Source organism: Mesoplodon mirus, assembly GCF_964341445.2.
Source record: "Mesoplodon mirus genome assembly, chromosome: 2".
Lineage (NCBI taxonomy): Eukaryota > Metazoa > Chordata > Mammalia > Artiodactyla > Ziphiidae > Mesoplodon > Mesoplodon mirus.
The window spans coordinates 205,715,569-205,741,653 of record NC_138977.1 but is presented as its reverse complement, the minus strand read 5'-3'; the positions used below and the strand labels follow the sequence as shown (position 1 = coordinate 205,741,653).

The window sequence follows — 26,085 nt, the reverse complement described above, 5'->3', positions numbered from 1 at the left end:
AGAGAAGATAATAGGTTATGGATTTCGTAACCCATCAAGTATGACCAGGGTGCTGCTGTCCCTCCTGGCCTGTTCCTCGGGTCTAAAACAGGGGTCTAACATCCCAACTGTAAACAGGCTTCAGACAGTAAAGCGCCCTCTACAGATAAAAGCATTTAGTCATGACTCTCCTTTGTGCCTGGTTACTCAGGAAAAGACAACGATGCATTCATTTATCATAGCATTTGGTGAGTTATTTTACTCCACTCAAGCGGCAAAAGAGAAAAGGGCCGGCGTTGTGTCTCGATTTATATTTCCCTCCAGAGGACAAAATAGGTGGCCCCTGGAATTCCACAGCTTGTAAAACGCGCCGCGGAAAACGCTTGTAGGCGTGCTGGAACTTAACCCCTTCCTTTCCGCCGGCCCAGAACGACTTTTAAGGGCGCCTTCCCCCGACTCCCTGTTCATTCGCCCCAGATTACTCCACTAGCCAGATTCCGTCTCGCCCGATCACCCTCCAGTTCTGCTGTCCCCTCTGGAGTTTCAGGGGTGGTCGATGGGCAGACCTCCGCGGCGGACCCTGGGTCCAGCCCCTCCTAACCCTCATGGTCCACCTTAAGGAGCCTCCGCGGCCGGGAGTAGAGGCGGGTGTTTTGTTCTTATAAGGGGGAAAAGTTTCTTTGACATCCAGGAAATGAGTAAGTCTGAAGCCCTTTAGAGCCTGTTGATGGGGGCCAGAAGGCGGGAGCCGGCCAGGGTATCGCCGTCAACGTCCCTCTAATTACCGGGCCGGACGCTCAGCCGCAGCCGCCGCCGCCGCCAGACAGCGGATTCGGGGCTCCCGGGACCCGCGAGCGCAGCCGGGGCTCGCGCGGTCTCTCCGGAGGCAGAGAGCGGGGACCAAAGCTGAACGTAAGTATCGGGCCCGCGGCCGCGAGGCTCTGCGTCCTCCCCGGGCATCTCGAGGGCTGGAAGGAAGAAGAGGGACCAGGCGGAGCTGCGCCGGAGATGGAGGAGGATTGGAGCGGGGTGCCCGCCCGGCCCTCCCAGGTCTGGGCTGACTTGGGGAACCCGGTTACGGCGCCCGAGCAAAAGCGCGGTTGCTGTCCTCTCCCTCCTCGCGCCGCGCGGTGTCCTGCGTCCCAGCCTCTCCGCTCGGGCCTCTCCCGGGCCGCGGAGACCCCAGTGGGCGCTTCGTTGCAGCCCCGGGCGGCTGGCAGCTCCTCCTCCGCGCGCACCGAGCCGCGGTGCCGGAAGCGGGACCAAGTTGCTGTTTCTACCGCCCCGAAGATCCGTTACTTTCGACCTTGCGAGCAGAGTGCTAGAGCTGAAAGAGTGGCCGAGTCGTCCTGCTCCTTCGCTCCCTTCCCTCCTTCCTGCCCTTCCTGGAAGGAGGGAGTAGGTGTGAAGCCTGTTTTTTCTCGGTTTAACGTAGTGAAGCTATGAGGTTGCTGGGGCCGATTAAAGCCCCCGCCGCTTCCTCTTTCAGGCCTATTGGTGGAGGAGATTCCACGCCGCGCAGAACTTTCTCTTGGGGCTGCAGCTAGTCTGCCACCTGACCTCTGATAGCACCCCAGACCCCCTTCCCAGAGTTCCCAACTTCCTGGCTGCCGGGTGGAGGGACTCAGACGCCCCAGGGCTGAGCTTCCCATTCAAAATGCTCTTTCTCTTTAAAAACAAAAATGCTGCTTCCCAGGAAGGGAAAATATTTTACCGAACCTCTCAGGGACCACACTTTGCCTTTTGCTCCTCTGACTGGTTTGGGCACCACCCCTCCCATCCCCCCCCCCCAAAAAAAATAAACTAGAAGAGTACCAGCCACTGGCAGATCCTGGACCCTATCCTTTTGGATCTAAATCGGTTTCAGAGTCCTGTTCTTTTTTCCTTTGTTCCTCTTGGATTTGACCCAGGGCCCTTCCCTTTTACAAACCAGTTCTACCCCGGAGAGGCTGCCAGGTAAAGCAAATCTGTGCTGGATGCAGTCACAGGTCCAAGTCAGCCTGGAAAATGGCCTGGTAGACAGGTAGAATTGCTGCCATTCACCTCTTATTAATAACATAATAGGCTGTGCTTTTGAATCCTCATTCCAGCCTACGTGCCTAAGTGGCTTTCATTGTTTGCTAATTCCCTGTGTGCTGCTGGTCTTGGCCATCCTGCCCTCATATTTTCCACTGTGGGTAACCATAAAGTGGTTAGACTGACTCTCCACTGGAAAGGCTTTTGTTCAAGTGCCACCCTCTAGCTCCGTAATTTTCAAAGATGCAGCAGTTTCATGTGCCAGCTTTCGGGTGGCAAGGATCTGAACTTTTATCCTCATGCCATCAGCCCAGAAGTTGTCACCTTACCAAGAACGCCTCCTGGCTCCTGCAGTGCCCATGAGGGAAACAAAGATGAGGGTGTGTGGGTGAACTTTTTATCTGAGGGCAAGAAAGGGGAGGAACTTCTGGTAGAGACCTCTGGCAAAATTGCCCACCGGAGAAGATATCATCTGGGAGGAACCTGGTTTTGTATTTTTTCCTTCTTGGACCCCCTGGGGTCAATAAAGAGAAAGAAGATGGGGAATTCTGTCTGAGGGAGAGGGTGCACATCTGGGTTGGGGTCTGGAGTGCACAGCCCTGTTGTCACTTGTCCGCAGGAGAGAGGATGGAATGCCACGGAGGGTCTGGAAGGTGCTCCTTGTGAGGGAGAAGGGAATGAACTGGCACTATTTCCCCCAGGTTTGAGAAGCCTAGGGGGACTTGGCTCTGGCCTTCAGGAATCTCCAACATTGTCACTTGAGAAGAGGAGACTTGCTCTTTCTGGCCTCAGAGACTCACTGGGTGGGAGAAGCAGGAGACAGATCTTATTTACTTAGAAGTAAGGGGGAACTTGCCGACAACTAGAGCTCCTCAGTAGGTAAAGCGCTGCCATCACTGTCAGCAGACAGGTGGCCATCAACAATTACGAAGGAGAAGGTCCCTTCAGAGTCCAAGACACTGTGGCTCCATGTTTGGGGTGCAGAGTCCCCTCAATAGGAGGGCAGCCCCTGGGGGATCCTGGGGAAGGCTTTACCCCCCGAGCGTCCTAAGGGAGGGGCAAGTGCTCCAGGTGTGCTGGGCACCCAAGGAGCAGAACCATACTTGTGGCTGGGGCTAATCTCGCCTTGCTGCGGAGGGGGACATAGCCGTGAGAGTGCCGAGAGCTGATAATAATAACCTCCAAGGCTGCTGCAAGCCTGTTCCATCCTTTGCATGAATTAGAATAAGGTGCTTCCTCTTGGCAAGAGGATGGCACCCTGGTGCCATTTAGAAAAAGGGGCCTCATCTGGGTGGACAGAGCCAAGGCACATAGCTGGGCAAGCAGCATGCGAGCCGGATTCATCCTCACCACCCCGAAGCCGGGTGTTCTTGAGCAGTGTACCACCCATACAACTGTACACAGCAGCCCTGGTAACCAACAATTACTGAGGGCTTAACATTTGCCAGGCTTTTTTTTTTTTTTCCAAAACCACTTTGTCTGTATTAACTCATTTAATCTCCTCAGTAGCCCAGTGACATAGGTATTGGTATCCCCATTTTATAGTCAAGGAAACTAAGGCACAGAGAAATAAAGTATTCAGAATGTTCCACTCACTGAGCATTCACGGAGCAAGAAGCAGGTTAAGCTTCAAAAGCTAGTTTGGGGCTTCCCTGGTGGCGCAGTGGTAGAGAGTCCGCCTGCTGTTGCAGGGTACATGGGTTCGTGCCCGGTCCGGGAGGATCCCACATGCTGCGGAGCGGCTGGGCCCGTGAGCCATGGCCGCTCAGCCTGCGTGTCCGGAGCCTGTGCTCTTCAAGGGGAGAGGCCACAACAGTGAGAGGCCCGCGTACCGCAAAAAAAAAGCTAGTTTGGTTGGGGGGCCCTCATGAAAAAGAGAGATTTTCTTTGTCAAAGGAAGTAGTACCTGCTCTCAGCTCAGATGGAAAAAGACGTAAAACTCACCTGGCAGCCAAAAGAAAGGAAAGAAAGAGGCAGGCCTGGCCTCGGGGGCTGATGGAGTGGCCTGGCCCAAGCCTCAGATGGCTTTCCTTCTTAATTGCTAGGCAGTATGAGGTCGCAAATCCAGTTTGGGGCCTGGCATGAGGGTGATGAGTAAGTGCTGTCTGGGTGTGGTGCAGAGGAAAGGCACCACGCAGGTCCCCTGACCTAGGCGGAGAACGCCTGTGGGAGTGGACGATGGGAGAAGTATCTGAACACGCTGTCCTGACACTTCCAAGCCCCACAGGCCCCATCCCTGTCCAGTGCTGTTCACGTGCAAACGCCCTTCCCAAGCTCGTCCAGGAAGACTTTCCAAAACTCCATTTCACAGCTCCATAGATATGGTCATTTATTTTTCACACTATACATTTCAGCACTTAATCAGGTGCAACAGAGGGTTTTACTGCGTACTGTCTATAGACAGTATTTTAAACAAAATAGGCTTCTCAGCTAATGGGAAAGTCACGTTGTCTCCTGGAAAGGGTCGGCTAGTGCCTAGCTGATTTCCCAGAAGGGTGGTGTTTACCTGCAATCATGTCACCTGTCCCAGAATCTGGCTCTTAGCAGTGCCCTCTAGAAACCCCATCTCCACAGTTTTCAGAACAGTTTGGACTTGGGCTGCTGAGTCATCTCAAGAGAGCTCCCCGAAGTGAGTGTACAAATAAAATTGCTAGTGTATTAACTTGCAAGGAGACTTTGTGACTGTTGTGCAGCCTGAATGATACCTGCTTCTTGCGTCCTGGGCAAGGCACATGGGAAACCAAAGATCAGAAGGCAGCTACTGCTTGGCAAAGCTGGATTCAGATCAGGGGAGGGAGAGGGCAGGGGGAGTGATGGTCCAATAGCATGGGCTCTGTTCACTTCTGTGGCTCCCTCACCAGTGGAGAGATACCTGCCAGGTAGACTAGCACTCCTGTATGCACTGTGTATCTCCTTGGCCAGTCCCTCAAAGGCAGTGTACCGGTAGGATTTCTCCCTGTCCTCTTTGATAATTTAGCAGTTTTTATTTTATTTACTTATTTCATTTAGTGCTTTCTAAGCATTAGCTCCCAACTACATTGAGTTGCTTTTGCATAAGTTAAATAACTACTATAAAATTTCAGGGTTGTAGGTTCAGGCCACAGGGGTAGATGCTGCACGCAAATCAAGGGGGTGGTCAGGTGACCTGGATGGGTCAAGAAGAAGTGAAGCAGAGCGAAGAAACATGGTCCCTGGTCAACACAGATGCTCAAGGAAGCGGAAGGCCCGGGGCTGGCCACTTACTGCAGCGCCCGTGTGAGCATGGACGTGGTGAAGCAGTCCTAAGTGCTTGCTTTGGCTGCCTTAGCCACCTGGCCTGCCCAGCTGGCCTCTTTGGATTTAAAAGGCTCTCCTTGGTCTCTGTCCAGGCCCCCTCATGGCTCATCTTTAGAAAGCCACAGCCTCCAGGTACCGCAGAGCCAAGGAGGTATGACTCGCATGGGCTTTGGAGTAAGGAAGGCTTGGGTTCAGTCCTGGCTCCACTGCTCAGGAGTTGGGTGTTCTCAGTAGTTGGGCAAGTGCGTTGACTACTCCAAGCCTCAGCTCTGTCATGGGTAAAATGTGGATAACCCCTCATGGGACCTGCTTATAAAACACTGAGCACAGTGCCTGGTGCAGACCAGTATCTGGCTAGTATGAGCTTTTTTGTTTTTTTTTAATATTTTATTTTATTTATTTTTATATTTTTGAAATTTATTTATTTTTGGCTGCGTTGGGTCTTCATTGCTGCGCGCGGGCTTTCTCTAGTTGCGCTGAGCGTGGGCTACTCTTCATTGCAGTGCGCAGGCTTCTCATTGTGGTGGCCTCCCGTTGCGGAGCAGGGCTCTAGGTGCACGGGCTTCAGTAGTTGTGGCATGTAGGCTCGGTAGCTGTAGCCCACGAGCTTAGTTGCTCTGGCATGTGGGATCTTCCCGGACCAGGGATCGAACCCGTGTCCCCTGCATTGGCAGGCGGATTCCCAACCACTGTGCCAGCAAGGAAGTCCCTAGTATGAGCTTTTAAAGACAGTAGAGGTCAATGGAGGATCTACATTCTCTGCCAGATTGGGACCCTCACTTCCCCCATTAGTGCCACTGCTCCCTCCTCTGAGGTCTGGGCAAAGGGCAAGGCCACAGGGACCCAGATTATCCCAGGTGGTGAGAAGGAGATCATTGGTGCCCTTGAGTGGGGTTCCTTCAGAGCTGAGGATAAAGCTGCCCATCCCAACCTTTTGACTGACACTTGGAGGGGGGAAGTCAAGTTTGAGGCATGGCCTAAACAGGCATCCAGAGGGGAGAGAAAGGTGAGAACGTTCTCTGGGACAAGAAGAGGATTATTTGGTTGTGCCCAAGAGGTGTATAGGATCCTCCTGAGCAGTTTGGGACCTGTGACGTTTTCCTGTAGAAAGCGCATCCCCCTCCATCCACATGGCCTACCCCGTGACATCAGCAGAATGGAAGTACCTCACAGGTGCCATCACTGTTGCCCAAGGCAACACCTCCACCTTAAGTCAGACGGTGGGGTGGGGGAACAGAAACCACCCAACTGTAAGGCACTTGACGTTGACAACGGAAGGAGCTCAGAAGGCATTACATCCACAGGTGTGTTTCTTAGAGGATGGGCCAGGGGAAGAGGGCGGGGCTGCAGGCCACAGGTCCGGGCTATGAGCCAGTTGGTGGAGGGTCTTCGGGCCTTGGATTTGCCCCCAGAGAGCAGAGCATAGCTGTTAGCATGCTCTCTTGTTTAGTCCTCTGAACTGCAACTGGGGCAAAAAGCATGACCCCTGAGGGGCTTCTGGTGGCTTCCATGGCTCTGGGTCTCCCTTCTACAGCCTGAATCAATCCGTGAAGGGCGTAGGGCAAGAGCAGGCCAGAGCAGTGATGGGGAGATCAGAAAAGTGGCTTTCCCTCCTTCACCGACGCCCCCTCCCCCAAAGGAAGGTGAGAAACAAGGCTGCTCGTGTCCTTCCTGTGGGGGCTGACTTAAGAGAGAACCTTCATTCATTGATGGAGCGAGTATGTACTTATTGTGCACCTACGATGTGCCAGGGCCCTTGCTGGGGCTCCTGTGGCCTCACAGAGCTTTCGGATCAAATGCGGATCAAAGGCGCACAGAGGAGGAATGTCCGGAATCCACTGCCCCAGGAGTAGGTACCAGCTGGAAATAGAAGCAAAGTCTCAGAGTTCACCTCTCACCCAGCTCTGGCTTTCCCTGTGGAATTCTAGGTGGGCTAAATGAGACCTGTGGAATCCCTTCCTCCCCAGCAGTTTATGCAGGAATTTGAGGGTGTTTGAGATGTACCAGAGATTTGGTGAGTGGTGTTAGAGAGGACAGCATGTTCACAGTGTCCTGCCTAAGGACAGAATCCCACAAAGTCTGAGTGTCAAAGGTGAGAAGACAACAGGCAGACCACCAACCCCAGGTCCCCTCCTGCTCTGTGATATTGACAGACAGGGCTCAGTTTCCCTGTCTGTTTAATGGGGACAGTAATGGCCAGTACCAGGTCATATTCAGAGCACTTTGAGATCCTCTGAGGGAAGTCCCAAGAAAAAAATTCAAAGCCCACAACATTTAACTGGCTCACTTCCAGGTGAATAACACAGTGGGGAGCTCTGCTGCCCAGCAGGAGGGCCTCCGCTTGAAGCTCTCCCGGACTTTCTCCTTCCAGGTTATTTTCCTGCAGCAGATGCAGGAGAGTCTCCTACCAACCTGCATCAAACCAAAGGGAGGGCGTTGTAGTCATTTTGGCCCTGCTGGTTGGTGCAAAGCCACGTGCTCATAACAAACTGTTCTCCTGGGAGCCTGTTTCAATAGCCTTCTTAGTAGCAGTCAGGGGACCTGCCTGGAGTTCATGAAAAGGTCCTTTGTTTGCTGAGACTTTGTTTCAGAGTCACTGAGGAGGCAGGCATGCCTGGGCTGGAGGGGAAGAGAGTGGGGATGCCTGGGTCCCACCCCCGTGTGCTGCCCTGGAGGCCCCCATGCATCCATGCCTCTTCCTCCTGATGCCTCACCCCCAAACCCACCACCCAGGGTTAGAAGAGACCTCACTCCTTTTTCCTAATCCACGGCAGAGGAGGCTTCCGGAGGAAAAGCCATCTCCGATATCCCAGGCCACACTCCCAGAATCTCTGGGTGGAAGGAACATCATGGGTTCATTAAGTCTGACTCCCTGCTTCGTGCCCATATTTCATGTAAATTGTCACCTGCTTTTCCCTAACAGTGCAGGGAAGGAAAGGCCACAGGTGCATGACTGATGTTTCAAGGGGCACTGAGCAACATGGTGTCATGGGAAGATTGGAGGCTTGAAAGGTGGGCGGTCCTGGGTTCAAATCCTGGCTCTGTGATGTGGAATGGATGGCCTCCCCTCTCTGTGCCTCAGTCTCCTTATGAGGATAGTGACTCCTTCAGAGGTTTATTGTGAGGATGATATAGCCATGTAAAGCATTTTGCACAATGTTTAAATCTCAGTAAATGTAGTGCATTGGTTGCTATTTACTAAACCCTCCCCTGGGTGTCAGGGCCATGCGGCGCGTCTGGCATTCTCCAGAAAGGGGGAGTTGCTCGTCACTCTACCAAGGGTTGGTCCTCTGCTTCTGCTCTTACCTGATTTGCATCAAACCCTGTCATCCTCCATTTATCGTCCATTTCTAGAAGGCTCTCAAGCGAGGATGTGGGTGTCAAGGAGAGACGCAGCTGGGGGTCAGATAATTTGTGTCAGAGTTCATTTGTGGGTCATTATCGTGGTCAGCGCTGGTGGTGAATCAGTCAGCCTACAATTAGCTGAAGGCTATCCAGACCTAAAGTGGCTGTGGTCTGTCTCCAGGGGTGTGTCTTGGTTTTTGCTTACATTTCCCGAGTTGCTTACCACTGTTAGGGCTTTGCTTTGCTTTTCTAACGGCAGGGTGCCTCCCAGAAAAAAAACTTAGAAGTTACTTCATCCAGGATGCCTTACTCCATTCCCATCTCAAATTCCTGCTCCTGGGAGTAAAGGCAGTGAGGTTCTTTTCCCAGTCCTGACTTCATTCATTCAGCAAGCAAGCAAGCAAGCATCCATGGAGCGCCTGCACCTTTAATGCCAGGCATCAGAGACCAACACTGGTTTCTCCTTCTATGTGCAGTGGAGGAGCTTTCAGTGTCGCTGTCAGATGGGCAGCAGGGAGCTGTGAACTTCCCAGGTGCCAAACTTCCTGCTCTCCCTCTGTGGCGTCCCCTGGGGGCCTTTAGAAGAAAACGGGGAGGTAGAGGAGACAACTTCACCCTGTCCCCAGGCTTCTGGAGTTGCTGCAGAGATACAGGCCACCCCCCTCTGCCCAGAGGAGTCCCTAAGATGCACTCGGCAGGATTTAATAAGTCAAAACGGAGACCTGGCCTTGTCACCAATACCAATGCCAATAACAGTGTCCTTTACAGAGCACGACCATGTGACTGCCATGCCATGAAGTAGGTGCTATTGTCACAGCAAGTGGGAGAACCAGGATTCAAAGCCGGGCCTCTGATTCCAGAGTTTGGCCCCTTTGCTACTAAGCCTCTGCAAAGTGTTAAGCTCTTCTGAGCTGAAGAGCTTTGAGCTGTTTCTTTCTGGGCGGCCTTGGGATGGGAGTATAATATGTCCAGGTGAACTCAGCAGTATCAGTGGCTGCTTGCGCCCTACACCAGCCTGACCTGTGTGTTGGTTCTGGGACAACTACTGTGTGCCATGTGCAGCCTGGAGCAGAAGCCGGGACAGAGCATGGGCATCCTCACAACCTCATCAACACTCCGTCCCTGTGGCTGCAAAACCATGTGGTTGTAGGTCGTTGTTTTGTGTAATTCACAGGGAGGGTGACTGTGTTCCTAGATGATTCTGGGGGTCATTTTTCTAATAGTGCCTGGCCTTACAGCCTAGGCCCCCAGCTTCCCCTGGTGGAGGAGAACTGGTTTGCTCTGACGACCGATGCAGCTCTGGTGAGGGAGGACAGGCAGGCTGCCTGCTCTGTTTTCAGCCCAGGTCCCTGCAGCAGAGAGCACAGTCAGGAGGCCAAACACAACTCTAAAGTTTTTTACAGCTGTGTTGGCCTCCCACTTGCCTTTGTGTCTCTTGTTGTTCCCCTTTATTAAGATGAAAGGGGTCTTTAGATCTTTGCAGTCACAGAGCATGACTCGTGTGTGTGTGTGTGTGTGTGTGTGTGTGTGTGCGCGCGCGTGTGTGTGCAGGAGGCCCAGAGCACTTCCCTTCTTCCCCATCTCTCTCCCCCTCTCCCCCTCTCCCAGCCCAGCTGGGGCCCAGGCATTGTGTCAGGTACACCCAAGCCTCAGGGACCAGGGTGGGAACGCAGCCTGGGACTTCACCGTGTAGGGGCCAGCATCCCTCTAAGGCAGCACGTGAGTAAGAGGCGCTGGGTGGGGAGGGAGGGAGTGGGGGACCTGGCTGTTCTGTGGCCACAGAAAAGCCCCCGGGGCCCATCCCCCCACGCCCATGCCGGAGAGGCCAGGGTGTTTTCCTGAGCTGGGCTCTCTTTGTTCCCATCCAGGGCTCACAGGGAAGGGGGCTGCTGGGCACTGACAGGCTATTTGATCCCATCCATCCCCAGCTGAGCTCTGAGACGGGGGAGCGGGTGGCCGAGCGAGGGCCCTGTCTTCCCTTTGTTGTCCTTCGTATTTACTCTCGGCTTCCTGCTCCACCCCCTAAGTCCCCTCCCCTAAGCCCGTGTGTTTGCGTCCGAGCCTGCTTCCCCCGCCCCCTGCTGCAGACTGCCCTCCCTGCCCCGTGGCAAAAGTGGGGTTTGTCCTGAGTATTTGCTGCTGTGCTTGGAGGCCTGGGGTGTAGAAAACGCAGGGTGAAGGGCGAGACAGCGGACAAGTTTGGGAGCCCTGGCCTGGCTGCCCTGGGGTGGGTGTTCCTCTTCCCTCTGGGCAGCCGCTCTTGTGAGTGACATGGGGCCCATGGGCAGAGGGGAACTGAAGAGAAACACTAGTTCAAGCCAAGCCAACGTCTGACAGTCATGAGGGCTTCTTCGCTGTGGGAAATGGTTAGCACTGCGCTTGTATTGTTAAAACGCACCCTGTGATTTCAGGTCTAGAAAGCCGATGAGGGAATTGGGGGTCAAGGGAGGCCCTTGGGTGCACGCTTGCTGTAGGACGTGCATCCTTCCTAAGAATGGAGGCGTTTATAGAGACCGTCTTTAGAAAGCGGGTGTCTCCCATGTGCAGTGTGTGAGCTGGTGGGTCCCCAAGGTCGCCCGCCCTGTCCTTAGCACACTAAGCAGGCAGCCCTGCATTTGGTGTCTGCCAGGCGCTCTGCAGAGTGTCAAGGGAAACAGGCCCACCTTGACCCAAGAGGAGCCCAAGCGAGGAAGGCGGTGGGATAAGACCAGACCTCAGGCAAGCAGCTCGCTGTGAGGAAAGAGTAGCCTGGGGTCCACCGGGGAGACAGCAAGGTCTGGAGCCTTGGGCCTGGCGTGGTGTCCGCCTCTCCTCTGCTCTCTTCCTACATGTGTGACCTTGAGCAATTGCTCAACCTCTCATCGCCTTGGGCTCCTGCCTGGGAAATGGGGCTGCTGCGCAGGTGAAATGAGCTAAGAAGAAAGGCTTGAGGAGCAAGTGTTTGCTGGGTCCCTGCTAGGGGCGCATCTATGGAGACACCATCTACACAAGGCACCAGACACCAGCCTGCCCTCGGAGGGGCTTAATAAATAGGCCATCTCCCTCTCCTTGTTCTTCTATCCCTTTCAAGAAAGAAGGATTTGTCTCAGAAGTTGGGGGAGGGAGGGATCTGGAAGAATCTTGGAAGCGGTTTCTGAAATGGGCTGGCTGTGAGGACCATTGGGTAGGGTTAGGCGTGGACATTGCAGGGAATGGTGGGAAAGTAAGTCTAGGAGGTGTTCAGAGGACAGTAGATAATCTGAAGCCCCCCCGGGCAGGAGGGAAGCGACCTGAGAGTTCCCCTGAGGCTGGTTGAGACCAGGCCCTGAACATCAGACTGAACTAAAGCTCAGACCTGTGTCTCATGGACACAAGAACTCCCTGAAGTGGGGCAGGAAGACCTTCAGGGCCAGGGCTACCTGAGGTGTCTGGGAATTAGGGAGAGCTTAGAGGAGCTGATTCCAAAGGACCACGCCGGGCCAGAAGGGAGAGTCCCATTGGTGTGGAAGCCCCAGGCTTTGGTGCACAGCGATGGCTGCGACAGCTGGGGAGGTTGGAGGTGCCCAGCAGAAATGGGAATGTCAGTGTGGCCAAACTGGGAGGGGAGGGGAGTGCATTGTGCTTTGAGACTGCATTGGCTTCCTGGGGCTGCCATAACCAAAGACCACAAATGCGGTGGCTTAAAACAACAGGAATCTACTATCTCACAGCTCGGGAGGTCAAACATCTGAAATCAGGGTCCTCGAAGGACCACACTCCCTCCAATTGCTCTAAGGAAGAATCCTCTCTTGCCTCTCCCAGCTTCCTGTGGCTCCAGACCTTCCTGGGCTGTGGAGTATCACTCCAACCTCTGTCTCTGTCTTCCATCACCTTCTCCTCTTTGTCTGTTTTCTCCTTTTCTGTCTGTTTATAAGGACACTTGTCACTGAATTTAGGGTAATCCAGACCTGTCTCATCTCAAGAGCCTTCATTTAACTACATCCGTCAAGATTCTTCTTCCAAATGAAGTCCCATTCACAGGGTCCAGGTAGGAGCACATGGACTTGTCTTTTTGAGGGCTGCCATTCGACCCACTGCAGCGACTGCCAGAGGAGCCCTGGGGAATATGGATGAGGGGGGTGGGGGGGAGGTATGGGCCCTGACTCAGGGCTGCCAGGGGAGCCTTTCCTTATCTCTGTGACCTGCAGGCCTCCTTGTCATCCCTTAGCCTCTGAGACCCCAGGCCGCAGTCTGTCTGTCTGTCCTAAGATGCTGTGATTTTCCATGACTCCCTGTGGGTCAGGGCCTCTGCTGTGGGGAAGTCAGGCAGCATGGCTTGGAGGAAGGATGCCCTGTCCTTCCTGGGAGATTGATGGCTTCCCTGCCTTTTCCATCCCTTGCCCACCAAGGGACATGCATGGGCTATGATAGAGGAGCGGAAACAGGAAGGATGTGGGCTCTCCCACCCACGTGGCTGGAGTCCAGCCCACTGTCCTTCCTGCACCTGGGCTGGCTGGCTGCATGACCCCAGTCCAGAGGATGGGTTTGGCATCCTGGTGACTTTTTTGGGAACGCCTCCCTCTTCCGAGAGTGGGCCTCGAGGAAACTTCACACTTTGGCGGGTGTGACTGGGCATCCTCTGTGAGTCTGGCCAGTGTGGCCACGTGCGACGACAGCAGAGCTCGTGTCAGTGGAAAGGCCACTCTCCTCACAGCGTGCACTTTCCCACGGGCCCATCAGTAGGTCCACCTCTCTGGCATGGGGGCGGGGTCTCTGCTCTCCCCCTCATTCTGCCCTGCTCCCCAACCTCCATCAGGGCCCAGTCTTGACCCTTGGAGTTTCCCCAGGTTAGGGAGGGCTGGCGGGGGTTCAGCTCTCGGTCCTGGGGACCACAGGCCTTGGTCTGTAATCTGACGGCTGCTTAGTGCACACGCATTAGGCCACACGGTCTCTCTCTTTCCTTCTAGTCCCTAGAGAGGCTGTGGGGAAGGCACGTATAAGCCCCTAGCACAGCCTGGTTAGGATTATTCTGAGGGTGGCTGCTAGGGCCGATGGGGAGACACTGGGATAGAGTCAGCCCTGGACTTGGGGTGAAAAGCCGAGCCAGGGGGGTATTTTGGGGAGTCCTGGATGCAGAGGTGCTAGCAGGTGGTGGTATGAGGGGGAACAGTGAGGTGAGCCCCGGGGTCACGGGCCGCCTTGAGGGATGCTTGGTGGGGAGTGGGGGGCAGCAGTGGGCAGGGAGAGGAGGCAACAGACTCTGGGTGGCCCAATGACATATTTTATTTGGCTCACATGGGTTTTGGGTTTTAAAGAATTTTTGAAAGAGTAGAAGACATTGTAAACTTGGGATTTTGATAAAATCCAGATTTCTGGCTTCTCTTGGGGGAAACAAAAAAGATTATGCCATTTGGGGTGCATAGAACCGCAGTATGGTAGCTCCCCCTAGAGAAGGGCTGTTTGGCCCAGTTGTCTGGCATCTGCAGCCAAGCTCATCTGTGGTGGGCAAGTGTCCCCTCTCCACGCCCCTACTCCAGGCACATCTCCCACCGCCACTCCTGCCCCCAGGAAGGGGAAAGGAGATAAGGGAAGGAGCCCAGTGGCCCTGAGGGTGGCAGGTCCCAGGAAGGTGACACAGGCTGGAGGCCAAGACAGAGGTCCTGCCCAGTGGGAGGGGTGGAGGTGACGGAGGAGGTCACTGCAAAGGCACTGAGAAGAGGCGGCCCTGGGGGCCCAGAACCACACCCTTTCTACCCACTTGCTCAATTAATTTTTGTCGGTCCTCTTCCTTCCTCCTTCCTCACTTCCTCTCCTTGCCCGCCCCTCCCTCTCTGCCCACGCCTGAGGCCTGCCAGCGCCCCGCTCCCACCCTCAGTGCTGCTCAGCCCCCCTCCCTTCCCCCTGCAAACTGCCTCCCCCATCACTGTGTGGGATGCAGATGAAGAGAGTGGCTCCCTGGCCTTGCCCCTGCTGGGCCTTTCTCCTCTCCAGCAGGGAAGCCCCATCCTGTAAAGGTGGCAGACAGTGGCTGCATAGCTGCCCTTCTGCAACCGTCTGTGCTGAGTCTGTCTGTCCCCTGGCCCTGAGGGGATGAGGAAGGAGTGTATGGAGACCTATCACTTGCACAGCCGGCCATCTCCTCCCAAGTATGGGATAAGCCAACTCCCACTGACACACTGGGCGCCTGCAGGTGTCCAGCCTCATGCCTGGTGCCTGGAGGGGTCTCTTGCTGGCACCGTGGGTGGGAAGGCAGGGACCCATGGGGTAAACCAACGCAGTAAAGAGCAGGAAGGCGGCCTGACCCGCAGGAGTTTGGAGAAGGGCAGGTCCCCTGGAGGAGGGGTCCCTGAGCTGGGCCTGAACGGCGGGTGCTGTTGAACAGCAGGAAAGCTGGTCAGACACCAGCACGCGGCCTGGGCTCTGCCAGAGAGAAGCGTGGAATCGGGGATGAGACAGGCGGGGCCATGGGAGGGGTGCCTCACCAGGGCTCAGACGAACTGCTCCTGGGACCCACACTCCAAACCAAGACTCAGGGTCAAACTCTGTGCTCTGCATTCAACCTCTCTTTTCTTTTTTCTTTTCTTTCTTTCTTTCTTTTTTTTTTTTTTTTTTTTGTCTGTGTGGCATGTGGGATCTTAGTTCCCCAACCCGGAATCGAAACCACACCCCCTGCGTTGGAAGCACGGAGTCTTAACCCCTGAACTGCCAGGAAGTCCCCTCAATCTCTCTTTTCTTACAGTCCTGTGTCTCCAAGGCCTGGGAGACTTGGGGGACAGTCAACCAAATGATTTTGGTGGTCACCACTGGCAGTGATGCCAGGGAGGTGGCAGTGCTCACTCAGGTTCCCATCAGCCCCTGAGGGATGGAGGTGGAACAGAGAGGGGGGCGGACTCCGTCACAAACTGCAGTCCAGGGAATCTTAGGGGCCACCCAGCGCACCTCCCTGACCATCAGCCTCTTCACAAGATAGGGGTGTTGCAACTACCTAACCGGTGTTCTGAAAATTAAATGACAAAACACACGCAGAGTAATTAGCTTCCTATCAGCTGTTAATGAAAACATCATCACCTTTCACTTAACCTCTCCTGGCTGTGAGGGTCCACAGGGTGATGTCCAGCCTACCTGGACCACTTCCACCTTCACCCATCTCCCAGTCAAGTGTGTCTCCTCGTTACGCCTCGGTAAAATGGGGCTTAGATTAGTACCACTCTAAGCTCTGACTTTCTTAAATTTGTGGATTTATTTCCCCCAAACAACATGTATGTCATTAGCCAGGACTGTGAAACTCCAGCACAAGGCCAAGCACACAGGAGGGGTCTCCCTTAGCCCCTTCTTTCTCAGGAGGCCCAGAACCTAAGCAATGGGAAAGGGACTCAAGTCACCCAACGGGTCCTGGGCTACAAGTGCCCTCCGCTGCCATCAGCCCACCTCCTTATTCCATTTCATAAGGACACATCAGCTCTCCTTTCGGCTCTGAAGATGACGCCAGGGCCTGAGCTACTTTTGCTGTGGTAATCAGCAGAGCTAATTGCATCTGACAGGCTGGGCGTGGGGCAAACCCTTGGCGAGCTCCGGGATCTGGGCTGCAGTGTCACTGGAGCCCCACCCCCTCCTCCCTGGAGGTCTGCCTGGTTTGGGAAGGGGTGTTTCACAAGCTGGAGTGGGCATTAGAACCACTTGGAGGTGCTGTCCCCACCCCTGGAATTTCTGATCAGCAGGTCTGGGACAGCACCTGAAAATTTGCTCATCTAACAAGTTCCCAGGTGATATTGGTGATGCTGAACCGTGACCACATTTGGAGAACCACTGTCCCAGGGGGTCTGCCAGGCTGCTGGGAAGGGCGTCCCCGCTGCTGAGGCCACGGTCAGCCAACCCTGGGAGGGGGCTGGTGGGTGACAGGGCAGAGGGGTGTTGATGAACACGTTGTGGGGCTGGACACAGGCTCCTGCTGGTCTCAGTTTGTTGTAAGAATTGTCTGGAAGGAAGGGGCATGGTGGATGTGGAGCCAAGCAGATGGGCACAGGGAAGGTCTACAGACAAGGAGGGGCCCCCAAAAGAACGGCAGTGAAACTCTCTGCGATGTTGTAGCCTATTGCTCATTCCGTCCTGTGAGGGTACGTGGTGGCCGTCTGCCTCCCACGTGGATTGTGGTGTTTCTACTACAGAGGATCATGGCACGCTCATCTTTGTGGGCCCTGGGGCACCCAGCATGTTCCTTGCACACTGTAGGTGCTCTGTAGACATAACACAGTGGAAAGAACTTGGGCTTTGGCGGAGGCAGTCAGAGCAGGCTTCCTCAGCCCAGCTTTGCCTTTTCTAGTTGTGGGGCTAGAATATTACTTCTCCTGGGTTATGGTTAACCCACCTGTGAAACAGGAGTGACACCCACCACCTAGAAGTTTACAGGGCCCGCTGTGTGCAGTGCCCAGCACATCCTAGTGAGGGCTTGATAAATGTTAGTGTATCACTATTAGCCAACTCTTTTTTTTTTTTTTTTTTTTTTCCCAGCCACGCTGTGTGGCGTGTGGGATTTTAGTTCCCTGACCAGGGATGGAACCTGTGCCCTCTGCATTGAGAGCACAGGGTCTTAACCACTGGACCGCCAGAGAAGTCCCACTGTTAGCCAGCTCTCAGTGGCATTTATTGGATTAAGCTGTGGTGGGTGTGCTATAGGGGTCTGGGGGCCGTGGGAATGAGGGACCCACGGAAGTGGGGGCCATCTTGGATTTCTCCCCCAGGGTCTGGGGCTTCCGGCCAAGCTCAGAGTAAGGGCCTGAGTAACCCATTGGTTTGGGCCCACCACCTGCAGCCCTTTGCCCCAGCCCCTGCTGCCCCCATGACCCTGGCCCTTTGCCAGGCTAAGTTTAGCCGTGACTTGCATGGGCCACTATGCTCTGTGGGCCGGGGCAGGGGTGGAGAGGAACTCAGCAGGTTTCCTGCCTGCTTCCGGGCAAGCAGACCAACAAAAACCCTCCAAGTGGCCCAGGTTTATTTTCAAAGCCAAACCCAACTGGATGTCTCAGACTGCATGTATGGGGCAGCCTTGTAGAGGTGAGAGCTTTGGGCCAAGGCAGAGGTAGACATACTTGAAATTGGGGGAAAGGGGCCCTTTGGTGAGTAGTGTGTGTGTGTGTGTGTGTGTGCATGCGCGCGCATGTGTACGCGTGCATACATATATCCACGGTTTTGTGTGAGGCTCTCAGCTACTGTCCTGTCCCTGTGGTCCCCAAAAGTCCAAACATCCAGATTCTCTCCCCTCATTCTTCTGATCCCCACAGCCCCTAGGGCAGTGTTCTTGTGACTTGGTTTGGGGAGGGGAAGTAGTGGAGGCTTCTAACCCAGCCCCACGTCATGGGCACTGAGCAGCCACCGCCCTGTTCACCATCACTTAGGTGCCACAGGCAGAGCCAGCCTGCACAGAGGGTACCAGGAGCAAAATGACAGCTGGGATCCCATCCCATCCATGGGAGGGTGGAGGTGGTTTAAGCTGGGAGTGAGTCAGAGAGAACTCCACCTCCAGGAGGACCCAAGGCTCCGAAGGCTTCTCCCCATTTGCTTGGGGTCAGGGCGGAAGCAGTGGTGTGCCAAGGAACAGCAATCCCAGGGGAACGTTTTGTGCTTTCAGAGCACTTTTGAGCATGGTTCTTCCAGGCCCATGGGAGTTGGGCAGGGCTGGTGTGCTTGACAGGTGAGAAAAGAGGCCCATGGAGGCCAAGGGGGAAGGAGCTGGTATTGGAAGGTGCCGACCCTATGCCGGGCACTGTGCTCAGCACCTGAGATGGAGGGTCTCGCTTAACCGCCCCTTCCTATGAAGGAGGACCTGCTGTTAGCGCCATCTCACAGGTACAGCAGTGGAGCCCCAGGGAAGCCAAGTGACTCACCCAAGACCCCTCAGCAAGGAGCGGTCACGGTTCAAACCTGAGCCTGTCTGCTTCTACAGCCTGGGCTCCTTCCTGTTTCCCTTGTGCTCCTGTTGAGTCTTCTTGGTTACCCTGCTGTTGCCAGTGTTCCTGTGGCTGCCTGCTTCCTGCCCGAGTCCCATGTAGGGGCATCTCTGTGGCCCACTGCATCACAAACCCCTGCAGGCAAGTTCATCTGCTTTCCCATCCCATCACAGCTACCCTTTTATAAGAAAACTTGCTCAGGGGCAAGCATTTTGCTGAGTGCTTTCTATGCATTATCTCCTTTACAACAGCAGGTATAGTTATTCCCATTTTACAGATGACGAGATTGAGGTTCTGAGACGTTGAATGATTTGTCCAAGGTCACATATCCAGTAGGTACACATGCTGGGTGCTAAGTCGGTCCGTCTCCTCCAGAGTCCGTCCTCTTAGCCCCTCATGCGCTGTGTCAATTGCTCCAGTTGGTTAGGAGTTTTGAACCTTGCCTGCCCCAGTACAGCCCATCATCTTCCAGCAGACATGAGGACATATACAGGTAGCCCTGTGGAAGCTGTTGGGTAGAGAGGAGGAGGACTTCCTAGTCACAGGACTTGGTGATGGCACCCCTCCCCAGCTGGTAGCATCCTACCCTGAGTTGGCGTGGAAACTGACCTCTGGAATCAGGTGCTGCCAAAGACTTTTGCTGTGACTTGTCAGGGCCCGCTGTGCCCAAATGTGGCTGCCTATAGTACAGAGGCCTGGAAGGGCCTCAAAACCCCCAAATTATCTCCTAACTGGCTGCTACCTAGTATTCTACTATTAGTACTCCACACCTTTATCCTAAAACTCTGATCCACGTTTATCAGCCGGCCTTATGGTTTTATCTTGGACCACCCTGGCCAAACTTTCCACTACTATTTCTCTAACGTAGAATCCGGGGCTGACCTGTTTCTGAAATTATCCAGCAAGCTGCTTCTTGTCTTGGGGAAGAGAAGCTGGCTGGCTGCCCCCATTCTTTTTCCTCGCCCCACCTCCCTTCCACTCTGAGACTTCCTCCACTTTCTCCTGTCCTCCATTTCCTCCTCAAGTAAAATTACATAAGTGCTTCAGAGTTCACCTCTGAGGCCTGAATGTGTCTGCACACTGAACTCTGCTGCTGCTGGACCTCCCTCCTCCCTGCCAAGCCTTTTGTTTCCCACTGACAGGGTGGAATCACATCTGAGCAGCAGGCTTTGCCCAAGTGTGGCAACTCAGGCCATCTATTGGGTTGTCCAGAGAGTTTGTTCGGGTTTTTCCGTAACATTGGAAAAACCTGAACAAACTTTCTGGCCAAACCAATACATCCTGGCACTGCTGGGTAGAACCCACAGAGGTGTTCTTACCTAATGACAGATACCTGCCTCTTGGCACCATTAGGGTAAGAACCAGAACAGGTGGCTTTCAGGGTGCGAGTTCAAGGTCAGGGAGTGGGGTGTATTGGCATATATTGTGTGTGGGGGGGGGGGGCTCTTGGTTCTCCAACAATGACCTCCTTTGGCCATTTGCTCTCCTAGCTGAGGTCCCCGGCAGGAAGCAAGTGGGGCAAATGTGGAAAAGGCCAACTGTTACTTCCCAAGATTCCAGCCAGGGAGAAGAGGGTATAATATAAGACTTACCATGTGAGTCTGCTTCTCAGACTTTAATGTGGATGGTATTAAAATGCAGATTCTGGTTCAATAGGTCTGGGGTGGGGCAGAGATTCTGCACTTCTTTTTTTTTAAATTATTTTATTTATTTATCTATCTATTTTGGCTGTGTTGGGTCTTTGTTGCTGCGCACTGGCTTTCTCTAGTTGTGGCGAGCAGGGGCTACTCTTTGTTGCGGTGCGCGGGCTTCTCATTGCGGTGGCTTCTCTTGTTGCGGAGCACGGGCTCTAGGCACACGGGCTTAAGTAGTTGTGGCATGTGGGCTCAGTAGTTGTGGCATACAGACCGTAGAGCGCAGGCTCAGTAGTTGTGGCGCACGGGCTTAGTTGCTCCGTGGTATGTGGGATCTTCCCGGACCAGGGCTTGAACCCATATCCCCTGCACTGGCAGGCGGATTCTTAACCACCGTGCCACCAGGGAAGCCCCGAGATTCTGCACTTCTAACCAACTCCCAGAAGATGCTGCAGCTGCAGTCTGAATAGCAAGTACTGTGTTGTAAGAGGTTAGTCCTTCCCCAAAATTCCCCTGAGAGCTAAAAATCCATTTATCCTGGAGGAATGGTGTGTCTCCTTTCACAATTAAGAAGTCAGATTTAAAGTTCAGATGACTCGTGAGAGGAAAGCCAATGATTCAGTCACTCTGGTTGTCTCCTAGACTGTTCTGGGGACAGACCGAGGAGTAGCCAGGAGATCAATGTCTGAATTTGAGGTGGAGCCTTCCAGATCAGAAGGAGAGGTTTACAGTGGGGAAAGATAAGGGCTCAAGACTGCTTCAGTTACTGTTCAATGAACGTATGCTGTGCACCATTCACTGTGCTGTGTAGGCAGTTTGCATGGATCAACACATCCATCAGTACGATGGCCCTCTGGGTGCTCTGGCTTTCCTTTTGTACAGTAAGGAAACTGGGGCTCAGAGGGGTGAGTTAACATGCCCAAGGTCACACAGCTACCCAGTGAGTGACAGGGCTGGCTTTGGAACCCAACCCTCCTGTTCTTAACCACTAGGCTATACTGTACTGAGGAAACAAGCATTCACTAGAAGGCATTCACTGGGCGGGGGAGGGGATGTCTTATACAGGACTGTTTTGATTTCAAGTGTTGGAAAACAACTCAAGCTGACTTAAATAAAAAGGGAATGTATCGGGAGTTCTCTGGTAGCCTGGTGGGCTTTCACTGCCACGGCTCAGGTTCAATCCCTGGTCGGGGAACCGAGATCCCACGAGCCACGTGGTGCCACCAAAAAAAAAAAAAAGAGAGAGAATGTATTGATTTATATGACTACAAAGTCCAGAGGTAATGGCTTCAGGCACAGCTGGGTCCAGGGCATATGCTTTCCTCCATGTTGGCACCTTTCTCCTCCCCTCTTTGAGGCAGCCAGAGAGCCACCAGCAGGTGTGTGCTCCTGTTCCCTCAGCAACCCTAGGCAACAGGGTGAGCCTTTCTCCCCACTGGTCCCAGCAAATCCTACCTCTATCTCCCAGGGGCCAGCATAGGGTCATAAGCTCACGCTGAAACAGCCACTGTGGCTGGTAAGGAGGAGCATGAAGTAGCCTTGCCTTGGGCCTGGGTTACACGCTCACCCCTTGAGCAGGGGGTGGGTTCATCCCCACCCAGACCACAAGGACTGGGAGTAGAAAAGGTTTGGTTCCCAGGAAAAGTGGGGTGCTTCTGCCAGAAAGAGGGCTGTCTGGGCAGACCGAAACAGGTCCACCACTGTGGTTGTGTAGCCAGGATCGCTGCTGTGGGACTTCGGGGTTCTTGTTCCCGAGGCTAGGCTGGGCGTGGGGACGGGGAAGAACCGTAAGACGTCCACCAGCTCGGCGGGGCGGAGGTCGGTGGGAGGGAACCACGAGGGAAGAAACGGCACCGAGGGGAGCCCGGTGTGACCGTTGTCGGCCTTTCTCTCCCTGTTCCCAGGAAAGCTGCAGCCATGGCGCTGGGGCTCTTCCGGGTGTGCCTGGTGGTGGTGACGGCCATCATCAACCACCCGCTGCTGTTCCCGCGAGAGAACGCCACGGTCCCCGAGAACGAGGAGGAGATCATCCGCCAGATGCAGGCGCACCAGGAGAAGCTGCAGCTGGAGCGGCTGCGCCTGGAGGAGGAGGTGGCGCGGCTGGCGGCCGAGAAGGAGGCCGAGAAGGAGGCGCTGGAGCGCATAGCGGAGGAGGCCGAGCAGCAGAATGAGAGCCGTGCCGCCTGGGACCTGTGGAGCACCCTCTGCATGATCCTCTTCCTGGTGATCGAGGTGTGGCGGCAGGACCACCAGGACGCGCCCTCGCTCGAGTGCCTGGGCGCCGACGAGGACGAGCTGCCCGGCCTGGAGGGCGCCCCCCTCCGGGGTCTCACCCTGCCCAACAAAGCCATGCTCGACCACTTTTACGAACGCTGCATCCGGGGGGCCCCGGCCGACGCCTCCCGCACCCGGGAGTTTGTGGAAGGCTTCGTGGATGATTTGCTGGAAGCCCTGAGGAGCCTGTGCAGCCGGGACGCGGACATGGAGGTGGAGGACTTCATCGGCGTGGACAGCATGTATGAGAACTGGCAGGTGAACAGGCCGCTGCTGTGCGACCTCTTTGTGCCCTTCATGCCGCCGGAGCCCTACCGCTTCCACCCAGAGCTCTGGTGCTCCAGCCGCTCTGTGCCCTTGGACCGCCAGGGCTACAGCCAGATCAAGGTGGTCCGGGCTGACGAGGACACGCTGGGCTGTATCTGCGGCAAGACCAAACTCGGGGAAGACATGCTGTGTCTCCTCCACGGCAAAAACAATGTGGTGCGGCCAGGCAGTGAGGCGGAAGACCCGCTGTGCGTCGGAGACTCCCCGTACCTGGACACGATGCGAGTCCTGAAGTGGTTCCAGACGGCCCTCACCAGAGCCTGGCACCGCATCAACCACAAGTACGAGTTCGACCTGGCCTTTGGCCAGCTGGACACCCCGGGGTCCCTCAAGATCAAGTTCCGCTCGGGGAAGTTCATGCCCTTCAACCTGATTCCTGTGATCCAGTATGATGACTCCGACCTGTACTTGGTCTCCCATCTTACCAGGGAGCCCTGTGGGGCGACCCCGCCATCCAGCACAGATTGGCTCCTGTCCTTCGCTGTCTATGAGCGCCACTTCCTTAGGATGACCTCGAAGGCGCTGCCCGAGGGCGCCTGCCACCTCAGCTGCTTGCAGATTGCCTCCTTCCTGCTCTCCAAACAGAGCCGCCTGACCGGCCCCAGCAGGCTCAGCAACTACCACCTGAAGACCGCCCTGCTGCACCTCCTGCTCGCCCGGCGGCCAGCCGCCTGGAAGGCTGAGCAGCTCGATGCTCGTCTGCACGAGCTGCTGTGCTTCCTGGAGAAGAGCCTGCTGGAGAAGAAGCTCCATCACTTTTTCATCGGCAATTGCAAGGTGCCCGAGGCCATGGGGCTCCCTGAGGCCGTACGCAGGGCTGAGCCTCTCAACCTCTTCCGGCCCTTTGTCCTGCAGCGAAGTCTCTACCGGAAGACAGTGGACTCCTTCTATGAGATGCTCAAGAATGCCCCAGCGCTCATTAGCGAGTATTCCCTCCATATTCCCTCAGACCATGGCAGCCTGCCCTCAAAAGCTGTCATCTTGTAGAGCATCCACGACCCAGAGGGCCAGGACACAAGGCATCCTACATGTCCACACTCCTGGGGGCATGTGCAGGCCCTGTCCTGGGAAAATGACAGGCTTTGTAGGGCGCCGTGGCTCAGGCTGCCGGGGGAGCCAGACCCTATAGCACAGAGGAAACAGAATTCCAAGCCAAAGCTGGTTTGCTTTCATGCCGTTGGGGCTTGCTGGTGAAGCTGTTGTCTGGGTTTGGGGACTGATCCTTTGCAGCTTACTTTTGGATCACCACCGATGGCCAAGATGATGACAGAACTCTATGGACGCTGAGTTACAGACAATGCAAACATCGATTTGGGTGTGATTCTTTTTACATCCCAGGTCCAGTCTTTACTTGAATATCAACAAAAGATCTACAGGAATGCTAACAGGGACCCGTGTTAAGACCTTGCACCCTGATTTACAGTAACCCTTGACCCCAGGCATCTGCAACCAAGCAATGGGCACCAGTGTGGGAATTTGCAGTGTTCCATCCACAGCCTGCACAGTAGGGGTCCCCACTGTGGCTGCCATTTTTATACTATTTAGAGAAAAGACCTAGAGAGATTCAAGGCCCCAGGTGGCTAATGTCTCTGTTACACAGAAGTGGGCACTTGGTGGCAGACAGAAGTTTAAGCTGGCCGTTGTTTCAGCTACACCTCTCACTCAGGGTGCACCCCCTTTTCTCTGCCCCTTCTCCCAGGATGCTATGTCCTGAACCCTGTGGGTGCCACATACCACGCTGGGTACAAGCATGGTATGTGGGCCCCTCCCCCTCGTTATTCTCTCCACAACTGGTCTCTCTGGCCACCAGTATGTTGGGAGGTGGGGGGCACTGAAGATAGACGATGAGAGAGAAAGAGGAGCACAGGGTCACTGGGGCAAAGGGCAGAGCCTGGTACCTGGGGTCTGGTTTGCAGTCTGGCCGCTGATGCCCAGTTCAGAGAAGGTCGTAGAGCTGAGGTGAGGGATGCTGTAGCCCTGAGTTTTCCTCAGGGTTCCAGTCCTAGAGCAGGGTGTACCTGGAAACAAGATTACTGTGGAAACCCAGCTCCACATGCAGGCCCCCAAATCCCCTTGGCTGTTCATTCCAGTGGGGCTCCCTCACTGCACAGAACCCTCCCTTCTGGATGGGCCTTCCTGGCCACACAGATGACCAACACCCTAAGAACCTGACAGAGGCTTGGCTGACTGGGACACGTAAGGACAGACTACAAGCACAGCCCTCAGACCTCAGAGAGACCACCTTGGCACTGCTGGGCTGCAGTCCCTGGGCAAGCACCAGAGCCGGTGCTCAGAGCTGGCCTCAGTCTCCAGGCCTGGTTCAGAGGGACTGGGAAGCCACTCCCTCCTCCAGTTATGGCTTCACTTGCCCTTTGGGAGCTCCTCTCTTGGCCTTGCCTCAGTAACCTTTGCAGGGGGCCAAGGGGAAGCAAGAATGAGTGCTCCTTCCCCAGCACTCTCCTTCCATGGTTGAAACTGGCCGTGCCTCCCAGACACGTACCCAATTCCTCAGGGGTGTCGGGCTCACCATGAACTGAAGAAAGGATCCTGTCTCTACCCCAGGAGTGCTCTCACCTAGCCTCGGAATGTTCTAGAAGATGGACAGTTTGCCTGACAGGGTTAATTCACAGTAGGAGGCTCAGCTGTTATGGGGCATCGAAGCCCATAGGAAGCTGTAGGAAGCTTCCTTCCATGTGAGCTGGGGTTAGACTGAGCAGCACCTGGGTCTGCCCCTCCCCAGGCCCACATGGTCTCCAACAGTAACCCCAAAGCCCCATTTCCAGTTTGGGGGAATTTCCTTATTTATTGTCACCCATGCCTTTCCTTTCCCATCCTCATCCTCATCTGATGTGCTTTGAGGAGACCCCAGCAACCAAGAACCAGCCTCCAGAAGCCAAGACCAAGCCTGAATCTCCCTCGGCTTCCCCTTTGCTTCCAGGAGAAAATTACCTTCTGGCCTCTTGTTTATACAGAGACAACAACTCAGCGGGGAAATGGGGATCTTTTATGTACCAAAGCTGCTTCTGAAGCAGAGAGCAGCGGGACTTTTGGTGTTTCATGCTGCCTTATTTATGTTAAAGGAAGAATTAAATTCTTGCAAGGAGTAGAAACTGGTCACAGTGTTTGTTTTTAACTTCAGGAAGTCTGTGAGCTTCCCAGGGCAGAGCTGAGGAGGGGGTGGATTTCCTACTGACACGCGGAAGCTTTCACTCCCTTTTTATTCTTACGCTTTCAGGAAATTTAAAAAATAGCAAAACAGAATATTTCTGGCCCATCTTTGAGGCAGCCTGCAGAGTTCCAGAAAGGGCCTTTGAAAGCAGGCTATAGGGTGG

General features: G+C 54.7%; 1 protein-coding gene across 1 annotated transcript; it reads left to right on the top strand.

Moving 5' to 3' along the window:
• The first annotated feature begins 301 nt into the window (after nt 1–301).
• Nucleotides 302–25,863, top strand: ITPRIP (inositol 1,4,5-trisphosphate receptor interacting protein). The gene is made up of 2 exons (XM_082644364.1): nt 302–891; nt 22,057–25,863. The coding sequence occupies exon 2, from the start codon at nt 22,070–22,072 to the stop codon at nt 23,738–23,740; it is 1,671 nt and encodes a 556-aa protein (XP_082500490.1). The 5' UTR covers nt 302–891; nt 22,057–22,069; the 3' UTR covers nt 23,741–25,863.
• Nucleotides 25,864–26,085: the final 222 nt, after the last annotated feature.

Bases quoted from the DNA above. Each gene is read 5' to 3' on its own strand.
- ITPRIP (XM_082644364.1), top strand. From the start codon at position 22,070: ATGGCGCTGGGGCTCTTCCGGGTGTGCCTGGTGGTGGTGACGGCCATC.